Below are 21,488 nucleotides of genomic sequence, written 5' to 3'. Positions count from 1 at the left end.
GTGACACGAGGGACTGTTCGACTTTTACATGACTTGGATTTGCATAAAAGAGAAGCTCCATGAGAATTTGCAGAATACACTAACACATCAATCAAATCCAAACAATCCGCATCAAGCTCTGCTGTTATAAAGTCTGATGGGTTCATAGTAGTACTAACTTGCTTGGCAATGGAAGAGAGAGAGTGAGCAAATGCAGTTGGTGACCACTCTATATCAGATCAGTATTGTCATCTGCTGTCCTTCATGTAGGGAGAGCTTGAGGCGTGTGTGACCCACATAAGCAGTGATGTGCATAGAAGTGAATGGCTCACACTGTACTGAGATTGTCAGTTGAGAAATGCCTCAATGTGGCATTTGTTGTAGCTTGGCATCTGTAGCGTGGCATCTTTTGTAGTGGCACACCTGGATGAGGGGAGTTGCAGTGAGTTTAGCATAGTTGGATTTTATTTTGCACTGAAAAAATTGAGCAGTTGTTGAGTTTTAGAGTTTCGGGGTTATTTCTGCTAATAATAATTAATAGATATTGGCAACTTTTAATATTTGTTCAAGTTAGACATATTTCTGACAACATCAACAAAAATCTAGTATCTTTTTCATTACTATAATTCAATTTCTGTTATATTCTAGATACATTACTACTGTTCAAAAGTTTAGGGTCAGTACAATTATTAAAAATGTTTTTAAAATATCTTATGCTCACCTAGGCTGCATTTGTTTGTTTAAAAATACAGTAAAAGCTGAAATACTGTGAAAAATTATTACAGTTTAAAGTAACTGTTTTCTGTTTGAATGTAATTTATTCCTGTGATGCAAAGCTGAATTCTTAGCAGCCATTACTCCAGTCTTCAGTGACAAATGATCCTTATATGCTGATTTGATTTGATTATTTTCCATATTGAAAACAGTTGTGCTGCTTAATACATTTATGATACATTTTTTTTCAGTGAATAAAGGTCAGAAGAGTAACATTTGTTCAAAACCATAATCTGTTGTAGCATAAATATAATTAATTGTATAAATATAATTAATACATTTGAAGATCCTTGAAGATTTATACATTTATGAATGATTATAAAAATTTGTAGCAATAGCCAATGATACATTATATGAGTCAAAATGATAAATTTTTCTTTAATGCCAAAAATCATTACGATATTAAGTAAAGATATTTTGTAAATTTCCCACTGTAAATATATAAAAGATTAATTTTTGATTAGTAATATGCATTGCTAAGAACTTCATCTGGACAACTTTAAAGGCGATTTTCTCAATATTTCGATTTTTTTGCACCCTCAGATTCCAGATTTTCAAATTGTTGTATCTCAGTCAAATATTGTCCTATCCTAACAAACCATACATCAATGGAAAGCTTATTTATTCACCCTTATGACTGGTTTTGTGGTCCTAGTTCACATATATGCAATTTATTTACACTATATAATGCAATAGAATTAATTAATTCATTCATTTTTTTCTTCACAATCTTATTACATGTATCTTATAACACTATATTATTCATGATGAAAGTTGTGTGCCTTTATTATTGTCCTTTCAGGATTATATCTTTTCAAGGACAAGTTGAAGTCAGGAGGGGCTGACAGGAAAAGGCACCTGTTTCAAAGAATGGTCCTTGACCTGGAATATGTCTGGTATTTGTTTGTAAATCAGGCATTTACACTGTACTAGAGAGAGGTCATGCGTGTGTTGGAGAACAGAGAAAAAGCTTTGAGGAATCAGAGATGATTAAAGAAGCACTGCTGGACACACACCTACTAAAAGAGCTGAGCACATGGGCATCACTCCTCTTTCCTTCACTCTTTCTATCCCTTTATCTTATCTCATTATGTTTTGTTTGTTTATGGGCTTTGTTTGTTTTTTTTTTTGCTAGGACAGTGGCAAAGATTCAGGATACGAACCCTGTGAGCACCACAGGATTTCCTGACCCACTAGACCACGGCTGTGACTCTGTCCCTTTTTTTGCTTTTTTTTACTCACTCAGATCTGAAAAGGTGACTCATATCACCTGCAGATTAAGCTTGTTTATTTATGAGGTGTCACCTCAATTATTCTGAATTCTGTATTGCTGTAAACAGGAAATCAGATTCAGTGCAACACAGGATGGCAGGAGAGCAGGAGCCCTTTTTTAAACTCAGACATAGCTGGAGGGGTTTTCTGCTAATTCTCTGTTACTGTGACACAGCATGCATTTCCAGATTAATTAACCATACGCCTGCCCTCAGAGGGCTGATACAGTGACTGTATCAGTATGTCTCTCTTAGGCCATGTACACACTCTGCAGCTAAATACGATTGTCACTTCTCTGCTTAATCCTAAATCCCACTCTACAAGCTAAATTCAGTTGTTTACAGGAGTAACAACCCATTTTAGATACATGTTTATTCCCCCAAAAATTCAGGTAGTGACAACTGTATTTAGATTAATCCGCATGGTGTGTAGAACCACGCTGAGCGACTGGTTTTAATGCAGCGACACTCTTTTGCTTCCTGACAACTTGTCTGAGGTGTTTTGCAAGAATATCACTGAAACTTCAGAGGTATGAAATAGACAACAGTTATTTTAAATTTGAATATCCATTTGTAAAATAAAATCAATATTCACAATTTCACAATATTATTGTTTTATTGTATGTCAGATCAAATAAACCTGGTGCTGTCAAACAATAAACTGCGATTAATTGGATCCAAAATAAAAGTTTGCGTTTACATAATATGTGTGCGTGTATTTATTATGTATATATAAATGCACACACATACATGCATATATTAACAAAATATTTACATGTATACGTTTTAAATTTATATCTAATTAATATTATATTTATATATTTTCCTTAAATATACATGCATGTGTACATTTATATATACATAGTAAATAGACACAGTACACGCATATATTATGTAAACACAAACTTTTATTTGGGATACGATTAATCGCGATTAATAACGATTAATGACAACACTAATTTGATGGTACTTCAATTTCCATTTTTGTCTTCCATTGCTCTGTTAAATTGCTGCAATCTTCTAGTGAGAGAAAGTAATATTGACAAATAATATAATTTTAAGATTGACTGTGGTCTGTACAAATGTAAATTTGGATGTACTGTCCCTTTAAGTTTTTTTTTTTTTTTTTGTATTTGGGACAAAAAACACCATGCTTCCTGTTTCCCCCTTTTCACTGGCCTCTGGGCATGCTGGGATGGCTGGGATAATTGACGTAATTTCACTTTATTCTGAACCTGTTGTATTCTGTGTAAAAAGCGGCAAATATTTTAATCAACACTGACCCTGAATGACACAGCGGATGCGCATTTACACGCCAACGTCTGCATCTGACTGACAGTCGTGTTTATGCGAGGGATTACATGCGTGGGGTAGACAGTCGGGCCCAGTGCCAACGCAAATTGGATTATGGCGAGCAATATTCTGGAAACATTTTATTATCCAAGGGCTTTTAGTGTAATGTGATTACTTTGTAATGCACTTTTGTTTTATAGACTGCTTCAGCACATTGCAGCTCCGGCTTTATTAAGCGTGAATTTATTCTGTAGTACACATCATCAGGTTGTCACCTGTTGCCTTCACAGCACTCAGGGGCCTCTAAGAGCGTTTCCACAATCCCTATTTAAATTCAATCCTCATTGTTCACAGTGGACGAATTAAAATTTTTGTGCTTTTTGTAAAACTTTCCTGATGGTAGACTACAGACAGTGGCATTAATTTGAGTTGAGAGTTTGCGGTGTCTTCCTGTTGCAAGGAGCTACGGGTGTCTAGATTGAGGGCGATGTGTGCGAGGCCTCATTAACCTGTCGTCACGTCTGCGTGTAGGCAAGGTCCCTACTTAGGTCAGACTCATTTTCCTGCATTTGATTAAAGACACTTTCATGACCTGAGAGAGCGCAAAGGGCGCATCCCAACTGATCCCAGATCAGCCACAATGGCACAGTTTCGCGATGGCACGCTAGTTGAATAGGTCTGACTTTTTTGTTCAGCATGATTGTAATTATTCCTCAGACTCCCACTATTTTACTTCGCTCCATGTCACGACTTCCACCCACGCTGCAGTATTGGATATTGGCTCATGCAGTTGTTGCATGTGTTGTCTAAAGTGGTAGACGGGCAGAACGAGAACTAATGGGCGGCTGTGGCTTTCTATTAGTGACAGGTGAGGATATGCATGCTGGCTTCAGCAGACAGGAGATTGCCCGTGGTGCAATTACCATGCAGCTTGGCAGACAGACAGGCCAAAAGCATTATGAGTGCAGTTGGTGTGGCAGAATGTGTCACCCCACTGCCACCTCTGCATATCCGAAAACACGTCAATCTGTCCTTCTGGTTTTGTGTATTTTCCAAAGTTTTCCACGTTTAAACACTCCTACATATTTAAAGAACCTATTAAATGACTTAAGTGCTTCTGATTGCATGAGTCACGTTTAAAACAGTGGGGGGAGGCACTTTTAAATTGCTGGAGATTTTTATGTTAATTTAAATATTTATATATATATATATATATATATATATATATATATATATATATATATATATATATAAAACCTATAATTCTATAAAAGTTTCAATATTACAAGTCAAAAAAAAAATTCTATGTATTGTGTAATTTCCACCACACTGAACAGTTTAGGCCCTAATAATGTTTTTCCCTCTAAGTTAGTATAACTAACTTCTAAGTTACTGTACTCTAAGTTACTTGTGTACTCTCTTGCTATGATATTGCAGACATTTAACAGAGTAATGGAAGACAAAAATGGAGTTACTTGTTACCTCTATGCTACTTGTGTACCAGTGAGACAACAGTCAACAGTCTAAAATGAGATGAAATGAGATTAAATAAGTAAACAATAAATAAATATTGTTAGTCAGCCTGTAATCTTTCAGCATTTCCAGTCATGCTGTAATTGTATCAAATAGTGTGAAAATATTATGATTTTTGGTGTATTTAAGATGGTGATATTTTAGTATTTTTTATATACTATTATAGTATCTATTTTGAATTAGCATTTAGATTTTTTATAAAATAATTTTTAGTATTTTTTTGTTGTTGTTGATGTTGTTGTTTGTATTACTTTTTAGTTTTTTTGTACTTTACTTTTACTTTTTTGTATCTAATATTTCTATATATATATATATATTAATGAAAGCAACATGTAAAAAAAATTTTAATAATATCAATCTATTTACTCAATTACAATTTCTCATTCAATACTCAATCTATTGTCATTCTGAACCCAAAATACTTTCTTTCTTCAGTAGAACAAAAAAGAAGAGCTTTAATCAGAATGTTCATGTTGCTCTTTATCAGTAAATGAAGATGGATGGCGATTAGTTAACAAAGCTATACTCACTAACTAAATACTACTACTACTAAGTACTAACTAACAATACCAGATATTTGAAATGCTATGGAATTAGTCATAGCAAGACAAAGGAGTCTAGCATTTTTTTCCAAAAATGTTTTGTCCATCAATGTACTGTTAATCTGTCCTTCTTGTTTTGTGTATTGTCCAAAGTTTTCCACGTTTAAACACTCATACATATTTTTAAAGACCCTATTAAATGACTTAAGTGCTTCTGATTGCATGAGTCACATTTGAAACAGAGGTGGGAAATACTATTGTGGGAATATTCATGACTTTCAGGCGGGAGAAAAAAAAATTGACAATTCCCTGTTGATGTTTGTATGTCCACTGTTGGAAAAGCTGATAAAGCGTCTACATGGCCCGTAGCTGAAGAAACACCTATTTCTACGACAAGTTCAAAGCTACAAAGCTCACTAAGTTTTCATATGTTCTTTAACTTGGTCTCTGCTCTCTTTCTTCTTATCTCTCTTAACATTAAGGTAATGAACGTGAGCCTGGGAGAGGGCGACGTGGTCAGATTTGAAGACCTGGGCGGCCGGGAACCTTCTGTCCTGGCCAACGAGTCCATCTTACTGAAAGGTCTGGTGGTACGAAGCTGGAGCAACCAAATCTCCATCCACTTCCGCAGCCGGCAGACGCAGTCCAGCTCCTTGATGCTGCGTTACCAAGGTGAGCCGTCCTACACGTCAACCTCTAAACATCTGCTTCATCTACTTCCTGCTAATTGCACTTGCGCCAGTGTCTCCGGCTGGCACGGAGCCAGCGCTCTAGACAAACCTGTTTATGAGTGTACACTCACTGATTAGATTGGCACGAACGATTAGGACTCTGGGAGTAGGGAGCTCTCAATCATTGCTTTCTATTAGGAGATACTCTCTGTGCACTGAAGGGGAAACATTCCTTGTTATCTCATGTCAACATAATATGCTCATGTTAGCCTGAAAATGACAGCTGCTGTCAATAGGCTGCATAATTACATCAGAGAATGACTTGGATAATTCTCTGCTAATAGTCTTTTGACAGAGTCATCAAGGGGAGATCGGCACAACAGAAAAGGTTTCGGAGTGCTGATGTGCCCTGCCCCGCACAGCACCGCTTTCTGGTTTGTTACGTGGAGCGATAAAATGACAAATGACTGTATACATGCAGGCAAACTCTTTTGTTTCTGTGAGCTAATGAACTGTGGCGGGTTTGCAGTCGAGTAATATCATTTTCTGCACATCCTCCTTAATATGCCTTTTGAATAAGAAAGTCGTTTACACTCCACTCCCTCTTTCTCTCTCTCTGTCTTTATGAGTGTGTGGGGGGTAATCAGTGGTGTTCAGCTTTCTTAGAAAAGAAGCCGTACATTCCCTCTATTAGACTTACAGCAATCATCCGCAGGAGCCAGACAGCATATATATTTCATAAAGGCTTTCTGTTTCTTTACAAAACTTCCAATTACTTCGCTCTGAAGGCCCTGCTCCCCCTGTTTCCGGTTCAATTTAATGTTCGCCAGCTGTTTTGTTGGGTGCATGTGCACATACAAGGACAGCTAATTTTGCCACTGGTATATTGACATTGATATAATGGCAAACAAGGAAGGAAAGGAATCAAGCAGGGATTGAGATCTTGTGTAAATATATGGTGCAGAATTGCTGTAGATTTAGGGTTGAACAAAAATGGTATGATTACTGTATTTACTCAACCTGTTGTTATTTTGAACCCGTGTGAGTGATTTTCTTTTGTAGATGACAAAAGTAGTAGTTTAACAGAATGTTCATGCTGCTCTTTTTCAGATAATAAAGATAGATGGTGATCAGAACCTGACCATAATTATTTTCCCTTTTGGCAAAACTCCCAAATCTCATGTATATTTGTATATAGTAGCATGTCAAGATATTACATGCCAAATACTGTAAATGCCAAATATCTAAGTAGTGTTATTTTAGTATTATTTTTATATAATTTTAGTATTTATTAATATTTCAATTAGCTTTTATTTTATTTTTGTATTTGCAGTTTCAGTAATTTAGTAATTTAGTAATTTTTTATTTAGTATTTATTTATTAGTTTTATGTATATTTCAGCTTTAGTTTTAGTAATTATATTACTTTAACTTTCATTTTTCATCTAATTTCATTTTAGCTACATATTTCAGTAACCAAAAATATTTTAGTAGTTTTAGTTAATAATAACAATTCTGCAATAAAGGCCAAATATTAATACCAAACAGCAGTGTCAATTATTTACATTTGCATATTCAAATAGCATGAATATACAGCTGATTTTAAGGTTTTTAGATTTAAAGTGTATAATTTGCAATTTATAATATTTATAATAATTCCAATATTAATTTATAGAATAATAAATAAAGCATTTAAACAATTCACAATAATTAAAATATTTAATAAAATTTTGGTCTTTTCACTCAAATCTGCAGTATGACTTTAGAGGATGTCTGTCCTTTTTGCCGCTTGTCATGATTAAAAAGTTTAGCATGAACATACTGTGCAAGAACTTTTATAAAAAAAACAACAACTGATGTTTCTACTGATGTTAAAACCAAACCTACGGCCTTGTACTTCAACATATTGAGGTTATAGAGAGAATGATCCTCATTGAGCTACAAAATAAAATGATAGTCCACTTGATTTTTCTACATGTAAGGGAATAACACTTCTGGATGTTTTTGTTCAAATATCAGTTTTTTTTTAACAAGGTCGTTTCTTTAAAAAATTGGCTGTGTTTCGAGATTGATGAGCCTGTATCTCCATTTGATTTCCTCAGCTTTTTCCAAGGCTTTGTGTTGTGAGCATTAGAGTATAAACACATCAAACTCTTTTATAGTGCATTTAACTTTGATCTCTTGTCATGTGTCTATAGCAACGCTATTTTCTACTATACCTCTAACACACCAGTCCTGTCTGTAGGTTCAGCAAGCTGTACTGTTTGACGGATGACAGATTCTCTAAATGGGAACCTTCATCATGCACATTAAACATTTAGACCTCTCAATAATTCAGATCACAATGAAAGGACACTCGCCCCCCCCCCCCCCCTTGTGTCTGGATAAAGGTTAAACAGAAACAAGGCAGGACTGATGGAGTGGAGTTAGAAATGGAGGCTTCGCCGCACCACCGCTCAAATGCCACAAGCTTCAGATAATGTCACTCTCATGCGACAGTGGAAGCACATCTGTATGCATATGCATGTGTTGTGGGTAAACTGATTTGGCGAATGCTTTAGCAAGGTATTATGAGCTGAGGATCTTAGTCCTGCCCCGGTAAGAGCTCAGTTGTGTAGTTAAGCCATGATAAAGTCGGCTGATCTGGGCTGAGCCTAGCCGTGCATGGCGAGCTGCTGTGTGAGGTGATGGCTGAGGAAGCTGCTGTAATATCCTCCACCCTGCCGCTCGCCATACTCGCCCCTCCCAGAGGTGATTAACCCTGCAGGCCGAAGGATCACCTGCTGAGATACAAGCTCTCACCCACTGACACACATCCTCAGCCGATGCAGGGCTCCAATTCTTGCTTTTTTTTTGTCTGTTACTTTCTTTGCACTCTCGTTCTGCCAAAATTCACTCTCACCAAGCACCACATGCAAGTAAAAAAAAGCGTTCCTGGCCAGTTGGTATGTAACTTTTTGAAGAAAAACTTTTTTTTTTTTTTTAAGGCTTTGGTAAAATCATTGACTGTTATTTTTTTGTTTTTGTTTTTTTTATGAACAAAATAGTAGAAACAAAATGTTTTTTCCACTATCACTACATGAAAAGATTTGATGATTTATTGATGGAAAATGCATAGCACTAGCAATGCTAATGTTATTAGCATATTTGGATGTCAGCATTTAGAAATTTGTATTATTGATTGTCTTTGGAAGTAACAATCAGTTAATTGTGAGTGTTAATCATGCAAAATGCATTATACTTTACTAATAAAATAAAGAAAATAAAATTATGTCTTCCTCCAGATACACTGCTGATCAAAATTTAGCTGTTTTTAAAAGTCTCTTATGCTCACCCTGGATACATTTTTTAAATGGTCATGAACCTTTTTTTTTTCAAGATTTTTACTTCTGTAACAAACAAATAATAATTTAGAAGTAATAGTCTATTTTCTGTCCTGTTTTTAACCCCCCTCATCAGAACGCTCTGTCTGAATGCGTGATGGATTGTAGAGTCTAGACTAGAAGTAAATTCCCACTCTGCTGTGATTGGTTAACTCTTGTGTATGTTTGACAGCCTACTTCCTTCACTGATAGACGCTGCTGTGATTTAGGTTAAAAACGCATAAATACTCAGAACATATCAAACGATCTGTTAGAAGAGACAAAGCTATAGTGACCACCAGGGTTTGAAACCAACACCCATCAACCTGCCAAATGCGGGTAAAAATCAGCTGTGGCGGATAACGCTGTCAAATCACTAGACAATTTGGCGGGTTACTTTTTGGAAGTCATGTTCACTCATTAATTTCTTCACTGCATGATTTAGTGGAAAAGATTCATTTCTTTCACTGCTGTGAACTGACCACAGAGAATATGAAATATATCAAAAACTTTAAGAGTCAGCTGTCCACTGTCTTAAGATATCAGCACATTAACACACTAAGCAAAATAATATCTATTTATCTTTATCGATAACATTTCAGAAAATATAGAGATTTTTTTTTGTCAATATCGCACACCCCTAGTTCCGACACAAAATGATTTGCAATGGTCGCTTTGTCACATTTAGTGTAGACAGCCTCAGCCTCATTTTTTTTTTTTGGCTAGTAGAAGTTATGAATGGTTGGTAACTTAAAAGTTAATTTCAGTCCCTGGTGACCACGTAATAAAAACAGTTACTCACACTTCTGTGTTGTGACATTACTGTCAGATCCAATATAGTCGGCACAGCATGGTTTCTTAGTTTCAATCTTTCTGAAAATCCTGCATCGAATTGTGCCTTGTTTGTAAATGAATCTGCAGTAAAATGAAGAGAACAAAGGACCAAGTTCTTACTGAAGCGGTTTGGAACTTCATTCAAAATAAACTTTTTTGCATAGACCTGCATTTTCCTCTTTCGTTTTTTTTACCTACTACATCCGTGAATCAGGGGGCGGGGGTAGACAGGCAGTGATATACACTCACCTAAAGGATTATTAGGAACACCATAATAATACTGTGTTTGACCCCCTTTCACCTTCAGAACTGCCTTAATTCTACGTGGCACTGATTCAACAAGGTGCTGAAACCATTCTTTAGAAATGTTGGCCCATATTGATAGGATAGCATCTTGCAGTTGATGGAGATTTGTGGGAGGCACATCCAGGGCATCAGAGGATGGGTACATGGTGGTCATAAAGGGATGGACATGGTCAGAAACAATGCTCAGTTAGGCCTCGGCATTTAAACGATGCCCAGTTGGCACTAAGGGGCCTAAAGTGTGCCAAGAAAACATCCCCCACACCATTACACCACCACCACAAGACTGCACAGTGGTAACAAGGCATGATGGATCCATGTTCTCATTCTGTTTACGCCAAATTCTGACTCTACCATTTGAATGTCTCAACAGAAATCGAGACTCATCAGACCAGTCAACATTTTTCCAGTCTTCAACTGTCCAATTTTGGTGAGCTCGTGCAAATTGTAGCCTCTTTTTCCTATTTGTAGTGGAGATGAGTGGTACCCGGTGGGGTCTTCTGCTGTTGTAGCCCATCCGCCTCAAGGTTGTGCGTGTTGTGGCTTCACAAATGCTTTGCTGCATACCTCGGTTGTAACGAGTGGTTATTTCAGTCAAAGTTGCTCTTCTATCAGCTTGAATCACTCGGCCCATTCCCCTCTGACCTCTAGCATCAACAAGGCATTTTCGCCCACAGGACTGCCGCATACTGAATGTTTTTCCCTTTTGATGCATTGAAGCAACTGCCATGTGATTGGTTGATTAGATAATTGCATTAATGAGAAATTGAACAGGTGTTCCTAATAATCCTTTAGGTGAGTGTAGAAGCAGGCTTTATTCATCTGCTGAGGAGGTGGAGTTTAGCCACACTATTACATCATAAAGTACTACATTCCACAACCTGTCATTTTGGCAGATTGACTTCAATATAAGCTGTTTTAGACTGTTTAGAGAATGTTTTGAGTTCTGAAACTTACAGGATTTTTTTGTAGCACAATGACCTCAAGGGAATTTTAATTCCTCAGTTCATGACCCCTTTAACAAAAATCCAATAAAAACAGTAATATTGTGAAATATCAATACAGTTTACTAAATTTCTGTTGTATTTTTATATGCAATTTATTCCTGTAATAGCAAAGTGAAATCCTCAGCATCACATGATCCTTCAGTAATCTCTCTAATATGCTTATTTGGGGCTCAAGAAACATTTCTTTGTATTATCAATGTTAAATACAGATGTACTGCTTAATATTTTTGTGTAAACAGTGCCCCCCGATTCTTCAGCGAATAGAAAGTTCATAAGAACAGCATTTGAATTACAAATTATAACTTACTGTCTTGCTGACAAAGAGGTTATCTATTATATTATAACAATTTTGAGGTTATCTGTGTCTGATTTTAAAGACAAACTGCCAGAAAATACATTTAGGTCTGATTAGGTCACACCTAGTTAAAGTTAAAGAGCTATACTTGAGGCAGTCGGTTGTAACTGGCAATGTCACACTAGTATTGGGTCAATATCTCTCAAACCCCTCGGGAGATCTGTACTCTCAACATGGTCAAAGTTTTACTATTTGCTGCTTGACCGTAAAGTCTAAATCCAGGCATTTTATGACACAATCTTATACGCTGTGTAAGTCGTCCTTTGACCTTATTTGTCAGCAAGGGCTTCATGGAGGCACTGTAAATGCTGTCGTACATTGACAGACTGGATTTCTGTGATAGATGAGTATGTGGTAGTTTTATACGTCTAGACATGCCCTGCCTTGACTCATTCACACACCTCTCTTTCCTTCTGACCCTGCCCGCCTGTGCGGCATTGGGCCGAGGCCCGAATCCCAAAGGATCTGGAGCTCACCACATCCAGATTTTATTTCAGTTCCGCCCTTGTGGTTTATAGAGTGCTAGATGAAAGTAAAACCAGTTTTAATGGATCTCTGGGTGAGCTTGACCGTGTTATAGGTGAGTCGGAATAGCTGTAAAACAAAATTAAACAATTCAAACTCTTCTGTGTCTATACGGTGTCATAGATCATTCAATTCCCCGATTCTTTTTCTGTTCTGGAAGACAATGGTGCTTTGATATTCCATTCTGTTTGATCCCTAGGTTCACCTTGTCTGGTGCAGAAAAAAAGTGAAAATATTTTCAGTAGACAGGCATTCAAGATGAAACAGATCTGATTATGGATGGACACACCGACTCTGAGAGAATAGCTAATTAATTTCCACGTAATGAGCTGCCTCTTTTGAGAGGTTGACAGGTTAATGAATCCTGCCCTCTCAACATGAGTCGTCCAAAAAAAAAAAAAAGACCTGGACTGACACAGTAAGAAGAGTCATGTCAGGTCATTTCTAAGAACAGCCTTAAGAGCGAACAATGCTGCAGGTGTGAGCAAGGCCATGGAGATTGATAGATGAAAATAGGGCCATTCATGAAATAAAAAAAAGAGCAAAGGAGATTTTGCAATGAAAAGGCTCCACAATTAAGCATCAAACACTCTCCTTCCTCCGCTTCTCTGTGGGAAATTGCTTTAGCATTTAAAGAGTCAGTGGGTCTACAGAAAGAGATGGTACCACTCTGAGTCCCATAGAATTGCACATTTTATTCGAAGAAGAGAGCTGTAATTCTTTCCTTTCTCAGTTTTAGAAGTGCCTTTATCGTTTTAAGTTTATGTGACCTGACACTCTGTACACAGTATGTCACCTTTCTCACCCGATTAGGGAGTCGTGTCATGTGTCCGCTTCTGATTTGTAGACCTGAAACATGCGCGTCTTGGTGCAAACATTGCCCTTCTCAGTGATAAACGTCTGGATGGATCAGTGTCTTTGACGGCTGCGTTAAAAGAGCTTTGACATTTAGTGGTTTCAGAGCGTTCGGTGGCTTAGGTGTCAGATCAGCTTAAGGAGATGTGCGGCTTAGGCTGTATTTCACCTTTATTTCAGGTTCACCTCTGCCTGAGGCCATCTCATTTCTGCAACATTAATTTTCGGCTCTCCTGCCGTGTGTGACGGCCAATAATAAAAGGCCAAACCGCCCTCGTGTTCATGTCTACAGCAGATTTATGACTGAGGAGTTTTTATCTCCCTCTGTAGTTTTTTTCCCCCTTGTTCTTTTGTAATTTTGTACACCCTTAGTATAAAATAATTTTAATTTATCAGTATTCAAGTCAGCAGGTGTTTGCATTCAATTTTACATAATAACATGATAATTTGACTTATTTTTGACTGAAGCGTGATATTTAATAAGGAATAACGTGATTGTATCTGTTATGAACTAATTGAATTGTAAAAAGTGTCCATTACATACATGGATGGAGAAGAGTGGTTGAAGTGAGGGGTTGAAAACTAAAGGGCCGTTTATGTTAAAGTTTACTAAGATATGGAAAGTCATTTATTTTCAGTCAGAGCCAGTGATTTTCTGTAACATGAACAAATGTTATGCAAATTAGCAGCAACAGCAAAGTAATCTGCTACCTAAAAATGTATTATACTGCTGTCAAATAACATGTAGATTTTTTTTTTTATTCAGTAAAATGTGTTTCCATCATAGTTGTTTCATTTATTTTAAAGAATAAATATATATATATATATATATATATATATATATCCTAATGTAAATACATATTTATATATTATTTAATGTATTTTAATGGGATGTTTTTTGTTTGTTTGTTTGTTTGTGTTTTTGAAAATCTTATACTTGCATAATAAAAGTCAGCATTTTAAACTATTTATTTATTTATTGAAAAAGTGTATTTACTAATTGTTTTTATATTTTGGTAACACTGGTATAGGGTTGTTTGCTAGTTGTTTATTAGCATGCCTATAATTACCATATTGGCTGTTTATTATTACTTATAAAGCACATATTCTGTGTGACCATAATAACAAGTAACAACTGCATTATTAACTATTAATATAGAGCATATTACATTTACCTGACGCTTTTATCCAAAGCGACTTACAAATTGCGATATATGTCAGAGGTCGCACGCCTCTGGAGCAACTAGGGGTTAAGTGTCTTGCTCAGGGACACATTGGTGTCATACAGTGGGTCTCTCACACCAAAGGCATGTGTCTTATCCACTGCGCCATCACCACCCCAGGATATTAGGAGTTTATTGAGGCAAAAGTCGCAGTTATTGGTTTGTTAATAGCGAGAATTAGACTTTAAAATGAAGTCTGGCCTATATTATTTATCTTATTAAAATATATCTTAGTATATTATCTTATATTATTATTATCTTTTTTTAAATGATTTTATTTATTATTTTATGTGTATATATATATATTATATATATTAAATAAAAATATATAAGTGTGTGTGTGTGCTGTTAATCAGAATATTTAAGTGATATCCCAAATGTTGCTTAACAGCGGTGGAAAGAAACCATAAACGCCTCTTAAAATAAAATAAAAAAGGCAGTTCATGACTATCACTGAAAAAAGTTGCTTCAGAGAACATTACAATCTTAGTTTTTATACCATTACAAAGACAAAAAAAAATTCTCTCTGAAATAAAATGCATCAGTGAAACACACATAACAAGACTCGAAACATATATTATGCTGCTAGGAACATTTCTCACATCCACAGCTTTCTTTGCCAGACATTTTGGAAGCTGATCAATAGAATTACGGTATAAATGAGTCTTCCGTTGACTAACACCCCATCCACTTGATGATGATTGTGATGATAACGGCCTTGTGCGAACACTTCTTGGCAGCTGTTAGCAAACCATAGCAAAAAAGCTGTTTCAAACGGTGTGCTATTCAAGCACAGTGGCGGTAACATCCAGGCTGTTCTCCACCGGTGGTGATGGTGGATTAGCACGGAGTAAGAACTGTGTGTGTAGGTGTGCGGAAAGTGTGTTGACAACTCACTCCTTACTGCAACACAGATGTAAGCATAGCTCCAGATCTTCCATCCATTTATTCATAAGCCCTCCCTCCCAGCTGGGAAGCCCAGCTTGTGATGTTCCAGGGAAGAAGGCACTTTTAAAAAGGCGGAATCCCAATTCCAACCCCTCTCTTGAGGATGGAGCCAGTCCTGCTTCTGATCCAGCAAATCCAGTATCATGAGACAAGGCTGTACACAAAGATTTCTGTGTGAAGGTAAATTCAGTTGATAAAGAAATAGCTGGTGGCATGTATGTTATTGTGCATCTAGCTGCACATGTCAAGTACACGGCACTGAGCAATACAAGCAGACAAAAATCCTATGATCTGACTACTTAAGCTCAGCTGAAAGCGTCTGATCAGCCTGCAGCTTTTATGTTTGTTTGAAGCACAAATGAGTTTCTCTATGAAGTTCGCTTACGAGCTCTCTCGTACTGCGTCTTAGCTAAGACGCTAGGGGAAAAGTCTCTTTTCACGAAATACTGAAGCAAAAAATTATCCTTAATTTTGTATTTTTGTAAAGCGCATTTGCAGCAGTACACATCCATAGGCGAGACGGCTCGTTCGCTCATTGGCTTGTTCTGCGGCAACACACACTCGTAAAAGAGCTCGCGTCTTTTTTAAGATGCCTTCCTGCGGCTCGTCAGAGCCCCACTCAGCGAGGGAGACCGCTACGTCATCTGTGTCTCCTGCCTGGGTGAAGATCATGCAGCGCTCGCGCTCGCTGACGGCGGATGCCCCCACTGCGAGCTGTTGCCATGGTGACTCTGAGGACTCGCCTGGCCTTTTTCTCTGAGCCTGCATTCTCCGCTGCGCTGAGGCGCCGTAAAAGCATCGCTTCCAGCGGATTCCGGAACTGTCTTCAGCTCAACCGAGCTCGCCGGTTCGCCCTGCTTCACCGGCCCCCCCTGCATCGCTTCCTGGTGGGCAGCGCCCGCTGTTTGCCGGCGCGTCGTCCGAGGAAGTCGATCTCAGGGCCGCGTCGGGGGGAAGAGGACACACGCTCTCTGCTAGCTTCAGGCAGTGAGGGCTGGGCGAGCTCCGAGGATCTCGCACCTTCTGCTCAGAAGCCCAGCAGACGAGCTGACATCGAGAAGGAGCCGGGGCGAATGCTCGTGTTGGCCGCGATGAGTCTCGGCCGCGAGTGGTTTGCACCAGCGCCCCCCCTCTCATTCCCGGATGGATGGTATTTCCCTTTCGGATGAGCGTACTTCTCAAAGCCCGCCTCATTTCTTCCTGAGCTTCACGAAGAGGTGACGAAGGCTTGGAACGCTCCATATTCAGCGCGAACTCGTTCGTCTGTCTCACTAGCATTCTCCACACTGATGATGCTAAAAACAGGAACTACCACTCACTTCCGCCGATGGAACAGGCGATAGCGACGCACCTTTGTCTGCCCTCTGCTGGACGGCGGCAAAAGCGGTGTTGCCATCTAAAGCCTGCTGCGTGACGCTGCGTCGACACTACTAACGATGGCTGCTTCATCGAAGCGCAGGTGTATGAGTTCCGCTGTGGCCGAGCTCTCACCCAAGCGCGCCACTGTTTCAGTTCCAGGAATTGTGACTGTCTCAGCGTTTTCTGCAATGCGCAAGCCTGCACAGTTGCCCTCTTGCCTGCACACAAAAGCCGTTATCCCAACAGCTTCAGCAACGCAGCTCGAGAACCCCGTTCTCGCTCTACCGACCGGCGAGGCGGGGACCGCGGCAGAGGATTACGGTGAGGCCGGGAGCCCCGAAGCCATCCTAGGAAAGCCATCTACGCATGCTGCATGACGCTGCGTCGGCACTACACACGATGGCTGCTTCATCGAAGCGCCGGTGTACGAGTTCCGCTGTGGCCGGGCTCTCACCTAAGCGCGCCGCTGTTTCAGATCCAGAGATTGTGACTGTTTCAGCGTTTTTTGCAATGCGCAAGCCTGTACGGTTGCCCGCTTGCCTGCACACGAAAACCGTTATCACGGCTACCCAGATATTTCCCGAAAAAGGTGTAATTTCTGGTGTCCCGGCCACGGCCGATGGTGCTATAAATGTAGTGACGATGCCCACTGCTCAGTGCCTATCTCCACATATAAGCACAGCCCTTCACACAGGGCTCGCGCCCATAAAAACGACTCAAGTCGATCACGCGCACTACATAGTAGACGTGCCCACTCCTCAGTGCCCACAATCACTATGTCACACGCGTCATGTGGTTTCTGTAAAAACGAAACCCGTGCACGTTCGTCCGGCCACGGCCGATGGTGCTATAAATGTAGGGACGATGCCCACTCCTCAGTGCCCATCTCCACATGTAAGCACAGCCCTGCACACAGGGCCTGCGCCCATAAAAGCGACTCAAGTCGATCGCGCACACTGCATAGTAAGCGTGCCCACCCCTCAGTGCCCACAATTACTATGTCACATGTGTCATGTGGTTTCTGTAAAAAACAAAACCCGTGCACGCTTGTCCGGCCACGGCCGATGGTGCTATAAATGCAGTGACGATGCCCACTCCTCAGTGCCCATCTCCACATGTAAGCACAGCCCTGCACACAGGGCTCGCGCACATAAGATCGACACAGATCGGTCGACAGCACAGGCAGACAGCGAGTTGAAAGTGGTCAATGTGCACATATGCAGCCCACAGTTACTCGCAGACATATCGAGTCCCACGGGACCTGCTCAGCCTTCCCCCAGTCGGTTAAGCACCGAGAAGGGGTCGAGGAGGAGCGATCTGCCCGCTGTCATCAGCGCGCTCCCCGCCTCAAATGCGCAGCCCACCCGAGCGCCGCCGTTGCCGTCAACAGAGCGCGCTTCGCATCCAGCCCTTAGCCATTCATGCAGATGCATGGTCCGCGCTTCCAGGGGTTTCGGATTGGGTGCTAGGCATTATAAAGAGAGGCTACTCGCTACAGTTTTTTTCGACGCCCTCCGCGCTTTTCAGCGCGCGTCGAAACTACGGTCAAAACAGAAGTAGCACACATACTTCGGGCCGAAATATCAAAACTGTTGAGCAAAGGGGCTGTAGAGCCTGTGTCTCAAGCTCAAAGCGAGGGGGGGGCTGTACAGCATATACTTTCTGGTGCCCAAGAGAGACGGGGGTCTCAGGCCCATACTGGATCTAAGACAGCTGAACAAGGCATTGATGAAACGCAGTTTCAAAATGCTTACGACCAGGAAACTCCTCGCGCAGATTTGCAGAGAGGACTGGTTCATGTCAATAGATCTGAGGGACGCATATTTTCAAATACAGATAGCGTCAAACCACAGGCGATATTTGAGATTCGCCTTCGAGGGCCAGGCATACCAGTTTACAGTCCTCCGTGGCTCCTCGTACGTTTACGAGGTGCATGGATGCAGCGTTCGCTCCTCTCAGACTCAGAGGCATACGAGTGCTGAATTATTTGGACGACTAGCTGGTTCTGGCCCAATCACGAGCGGAGCTCGTGGACCACAGGGCCGTTTTACTCGATCACCTCGAGAAGCTCGGCCTCAGTGTCAATTGGGCGAAGAGTTCGCTGAACCCCAGTCAGACGATCCTGTTTCTGGGTATAGTTCTGAACTCGTGTTCCATGACGGCGCGGCTGTCACCACAGCGCGCGATGGGCATTCAGCGCGCAGCGAGTTCTTTCCGCTGCAGTGCGACCGTGTCGCTCAAACACTGTCAAAAGATGCTGGGTCTCATGGCCTCAGCATCTCCGGTTCTGCGGCTGGGCCTGCTCCGCATGCGCCCCCTGCAGTTCTGGCTGAAGGCTCGTGTGCCGCGCAGAGCGTGGGCGTCTGGCCGGCTGCATTTCAAGGTCGATCAGAGCTGTGTTGCGGCTCTAGCACCTTGGACAGCGAACGGCTGGTAACGATCAGGTGTAAGCCTGGGGACTTCCCCGAGTGTGAAAATGGTGTCGACGGATGCCTCCACTTCGGGATGGGGAGCGCTGCTCGAAGGCAGACCGTCCTTTGGCCTATGGTCAGAACGGGAAAAGCTCCATCATATCAACTGCCTGGAAATGCTGGCAGTGGAGAACGCGCTGACGCGCTTTTGTCCCAATATCAAGGATCACCACGTCGTAGTCCGTGCGCACAACATGTCCGTGGTGTCCTACATATATCGCCAGGGCGGTATCGGGTCCCAAAACCTGTGCAGGCTGACGGAACGCCTCCTGGTTTGGGCTCAGCGCAACGTGCGCTCGCTGAGAGCAGTGCATGTGCCTGGACTGCAGAATCTGGGTCCAGACAGGCTGTCCAGAGGCAATGTTCCTACGTGCGAATGGTCTCTACACCCGCAAACAGTCCGGCTGTTGTGGGAGAGATTTGGCATGGCGGAGGTGGACCTCTTTGCTTCCCACGAAAACGCTCACTGCCCCGCGTTCTTTTCCAAGAACGAAAGCGCGCTGTCACGGAGATGGCCGTGCTGCCCGCTTTATGCGTTCCCTCCCGTCTCCCTCCTTCCGCAGGTGATAGAACGGGTGAGAGAAACGAGATGTTCAATACTGCTTGTAGCACCTCTTTGGAAGAACCAACCATGGTTCCCAGATTTGATGCAGTTAGCAGATGTCGCCCCGTGGCCGGTACCGTTGAGGAGGGACCTCCTCTCGCAGGCCAGGGGCTTGATTTGGCACCCTCAACCGGAGTTGTGGTCCCTCCATGTGTGGGCGCTCAACGGTTACCCACTGATCTCACAGTGGGAGTGCTAAATACCATCACTCAGGCTTGAGCTCCGTCGACACGACGTCTGTATGCCTCGAAGTGGTCGGTGTTCTCCAGGTGCACAGCTCGAGGTTATTCACCCCTTAGTTGTGAGGTGACGGAGGTCCTCTCCTTCCTACAGGAGCTGTTGGATAAGGGCAGAGCCCCATCCACGCTCAAAGTTTATGTGGCGGCCATCGCGGCGTTTTCTGAAACGGCGTCCGGTCAGTCAATAGGAAGGAACGATTTAGTCATCCGGTTCCTCAGAGGAGCTAGGAGGCTGAATCCTCCCAGACCTCCGTCAGTCCCTATGTGGGACCTCGTGGCGGTTTTGGAGGCCTTGAAGGGTCCCCCTTTTGAGCCTATCCAATCGGTTAGCCTTCATCATCTGTCGTTCAAGACAGTATTCTTGTTGGCTCTCGCTTCTGTGAAGCGTGTGGGTGATTTGCACACGCTCTCGGTAAGCCAGTCGTGCTTGGAGTTTGGGCCCAATGACTCAAGGGTCATACTCAAACCTAGGCACGGTTATGTGCCGAAATCCCTCAACACACCGTTTCGGGCTCAGGTTATTGCCCTGTCTGCCCTGCCGGTGTCAGGGGAGGATGGAGACTCGAGTCTTCTTTGCCCTGTCAGGGTTTTAAGAGCTTATGTGTCTCGCTCTGCTTCCTTTCGGCAGACGGAGCAGCTGTTTGTCTCGTTCGGTGGACGTTCCAAGGGAATGGCTGTTTCGAGACAGACTCTATCCAGATGGATAGTTGACGCCATAGCGTCAGTGCCTGTTGGGCGTCAGAGCACACTCCACAAGAGGCGTCGCCTCGTCGTGGGCGTGGTCTACTGGGATCTCCTTGCAGGATATATGTATGGCGGCAGGTTGGGCTTCGCCGTCTACATTTATCAGATTCTATAACCTGGAGGTCCCCGCCTTGCAAGCAAGGCTGTTGTCGGTATAGTCGAATCAGGGCCCTGAGGGGAATTCTGAGTTCACGAGCGCTATGCGCTGCCGACTGTTATATGGGCAGTATTGCGTAAGACCCGCATTGCCACATTGGTCAGGCCTTGCCTCGGCTGTGTGATGTCATATTGCCGCATCTACGGATGCTGCTAGATATAGGACGGAGGGCTTTTTCCCTTTTCTGTCCTGGACTCTCTGTGAGTCCCTCAGGTGACTGTGCACTGTAAATACTGGGCGTTGCTTCAGGTTTATTGGTGTGTGATCCCTGCGCGCACGGCGTTTTACATTGGGTTCCCGTAGCGTCTTAGCTAAGACGCAGTACGAGAGAGCTCTCGTAAGAGAACGTACTCGGTAACTAAACGTAACCTCGGTTCTCTCTAGAAGAGCGAACGAGTACTGCGTTCTCTGCCGTGCGCACGATTCACTCTGGTTCGCTT

At 41.7% G+C, this 21,488-nt stretch overlaps 1 protein-coding gene across 3 annotated transcripts in view; it reads left to right on the top strand.

The window, feature by feature from the left end:
• The window catches only part of sez6b (seizure related 6 homolog b), a 181,053-nt gene that overhangs the window by 112,381 nt on the left and 47,184 nt on the right, over positions 1 to 21,488 (top strand). For all 3 annotated transcript variants that reach the window (XM_059514371.1, XM_059514370.1, XM_059514372.1), the window contains exon 4: positions 5,875 to 6,064. In XM_059514371.1, coding sequence (XP_059370354.1) covers positions 5,875 to 6,064 — 190 coding nt within the window. The remainder of the gene's footprint in view (positions 1 to 5,874; positions 6,065 to 21,488) is intronic.

This window comes from Carassius carassius, chromosome 28, assembly GCF_963082965.1.
Source record: "Carassius carassius chromosome 28, fCarCar2.1, whole genome shotgun sequence".
Classification (NCBI taxonomy): domain Eukaryota; kingdom Metazoa; phylum Chordata; class Actinopteri; order Cypriniformes; family Cyprinidae; genus Carassius; species Carassius carassius.
Note: the sequence above shows the minus strand (reverse complement) of the source record. Positions and strands in the feature narration are given on the sequence as shown.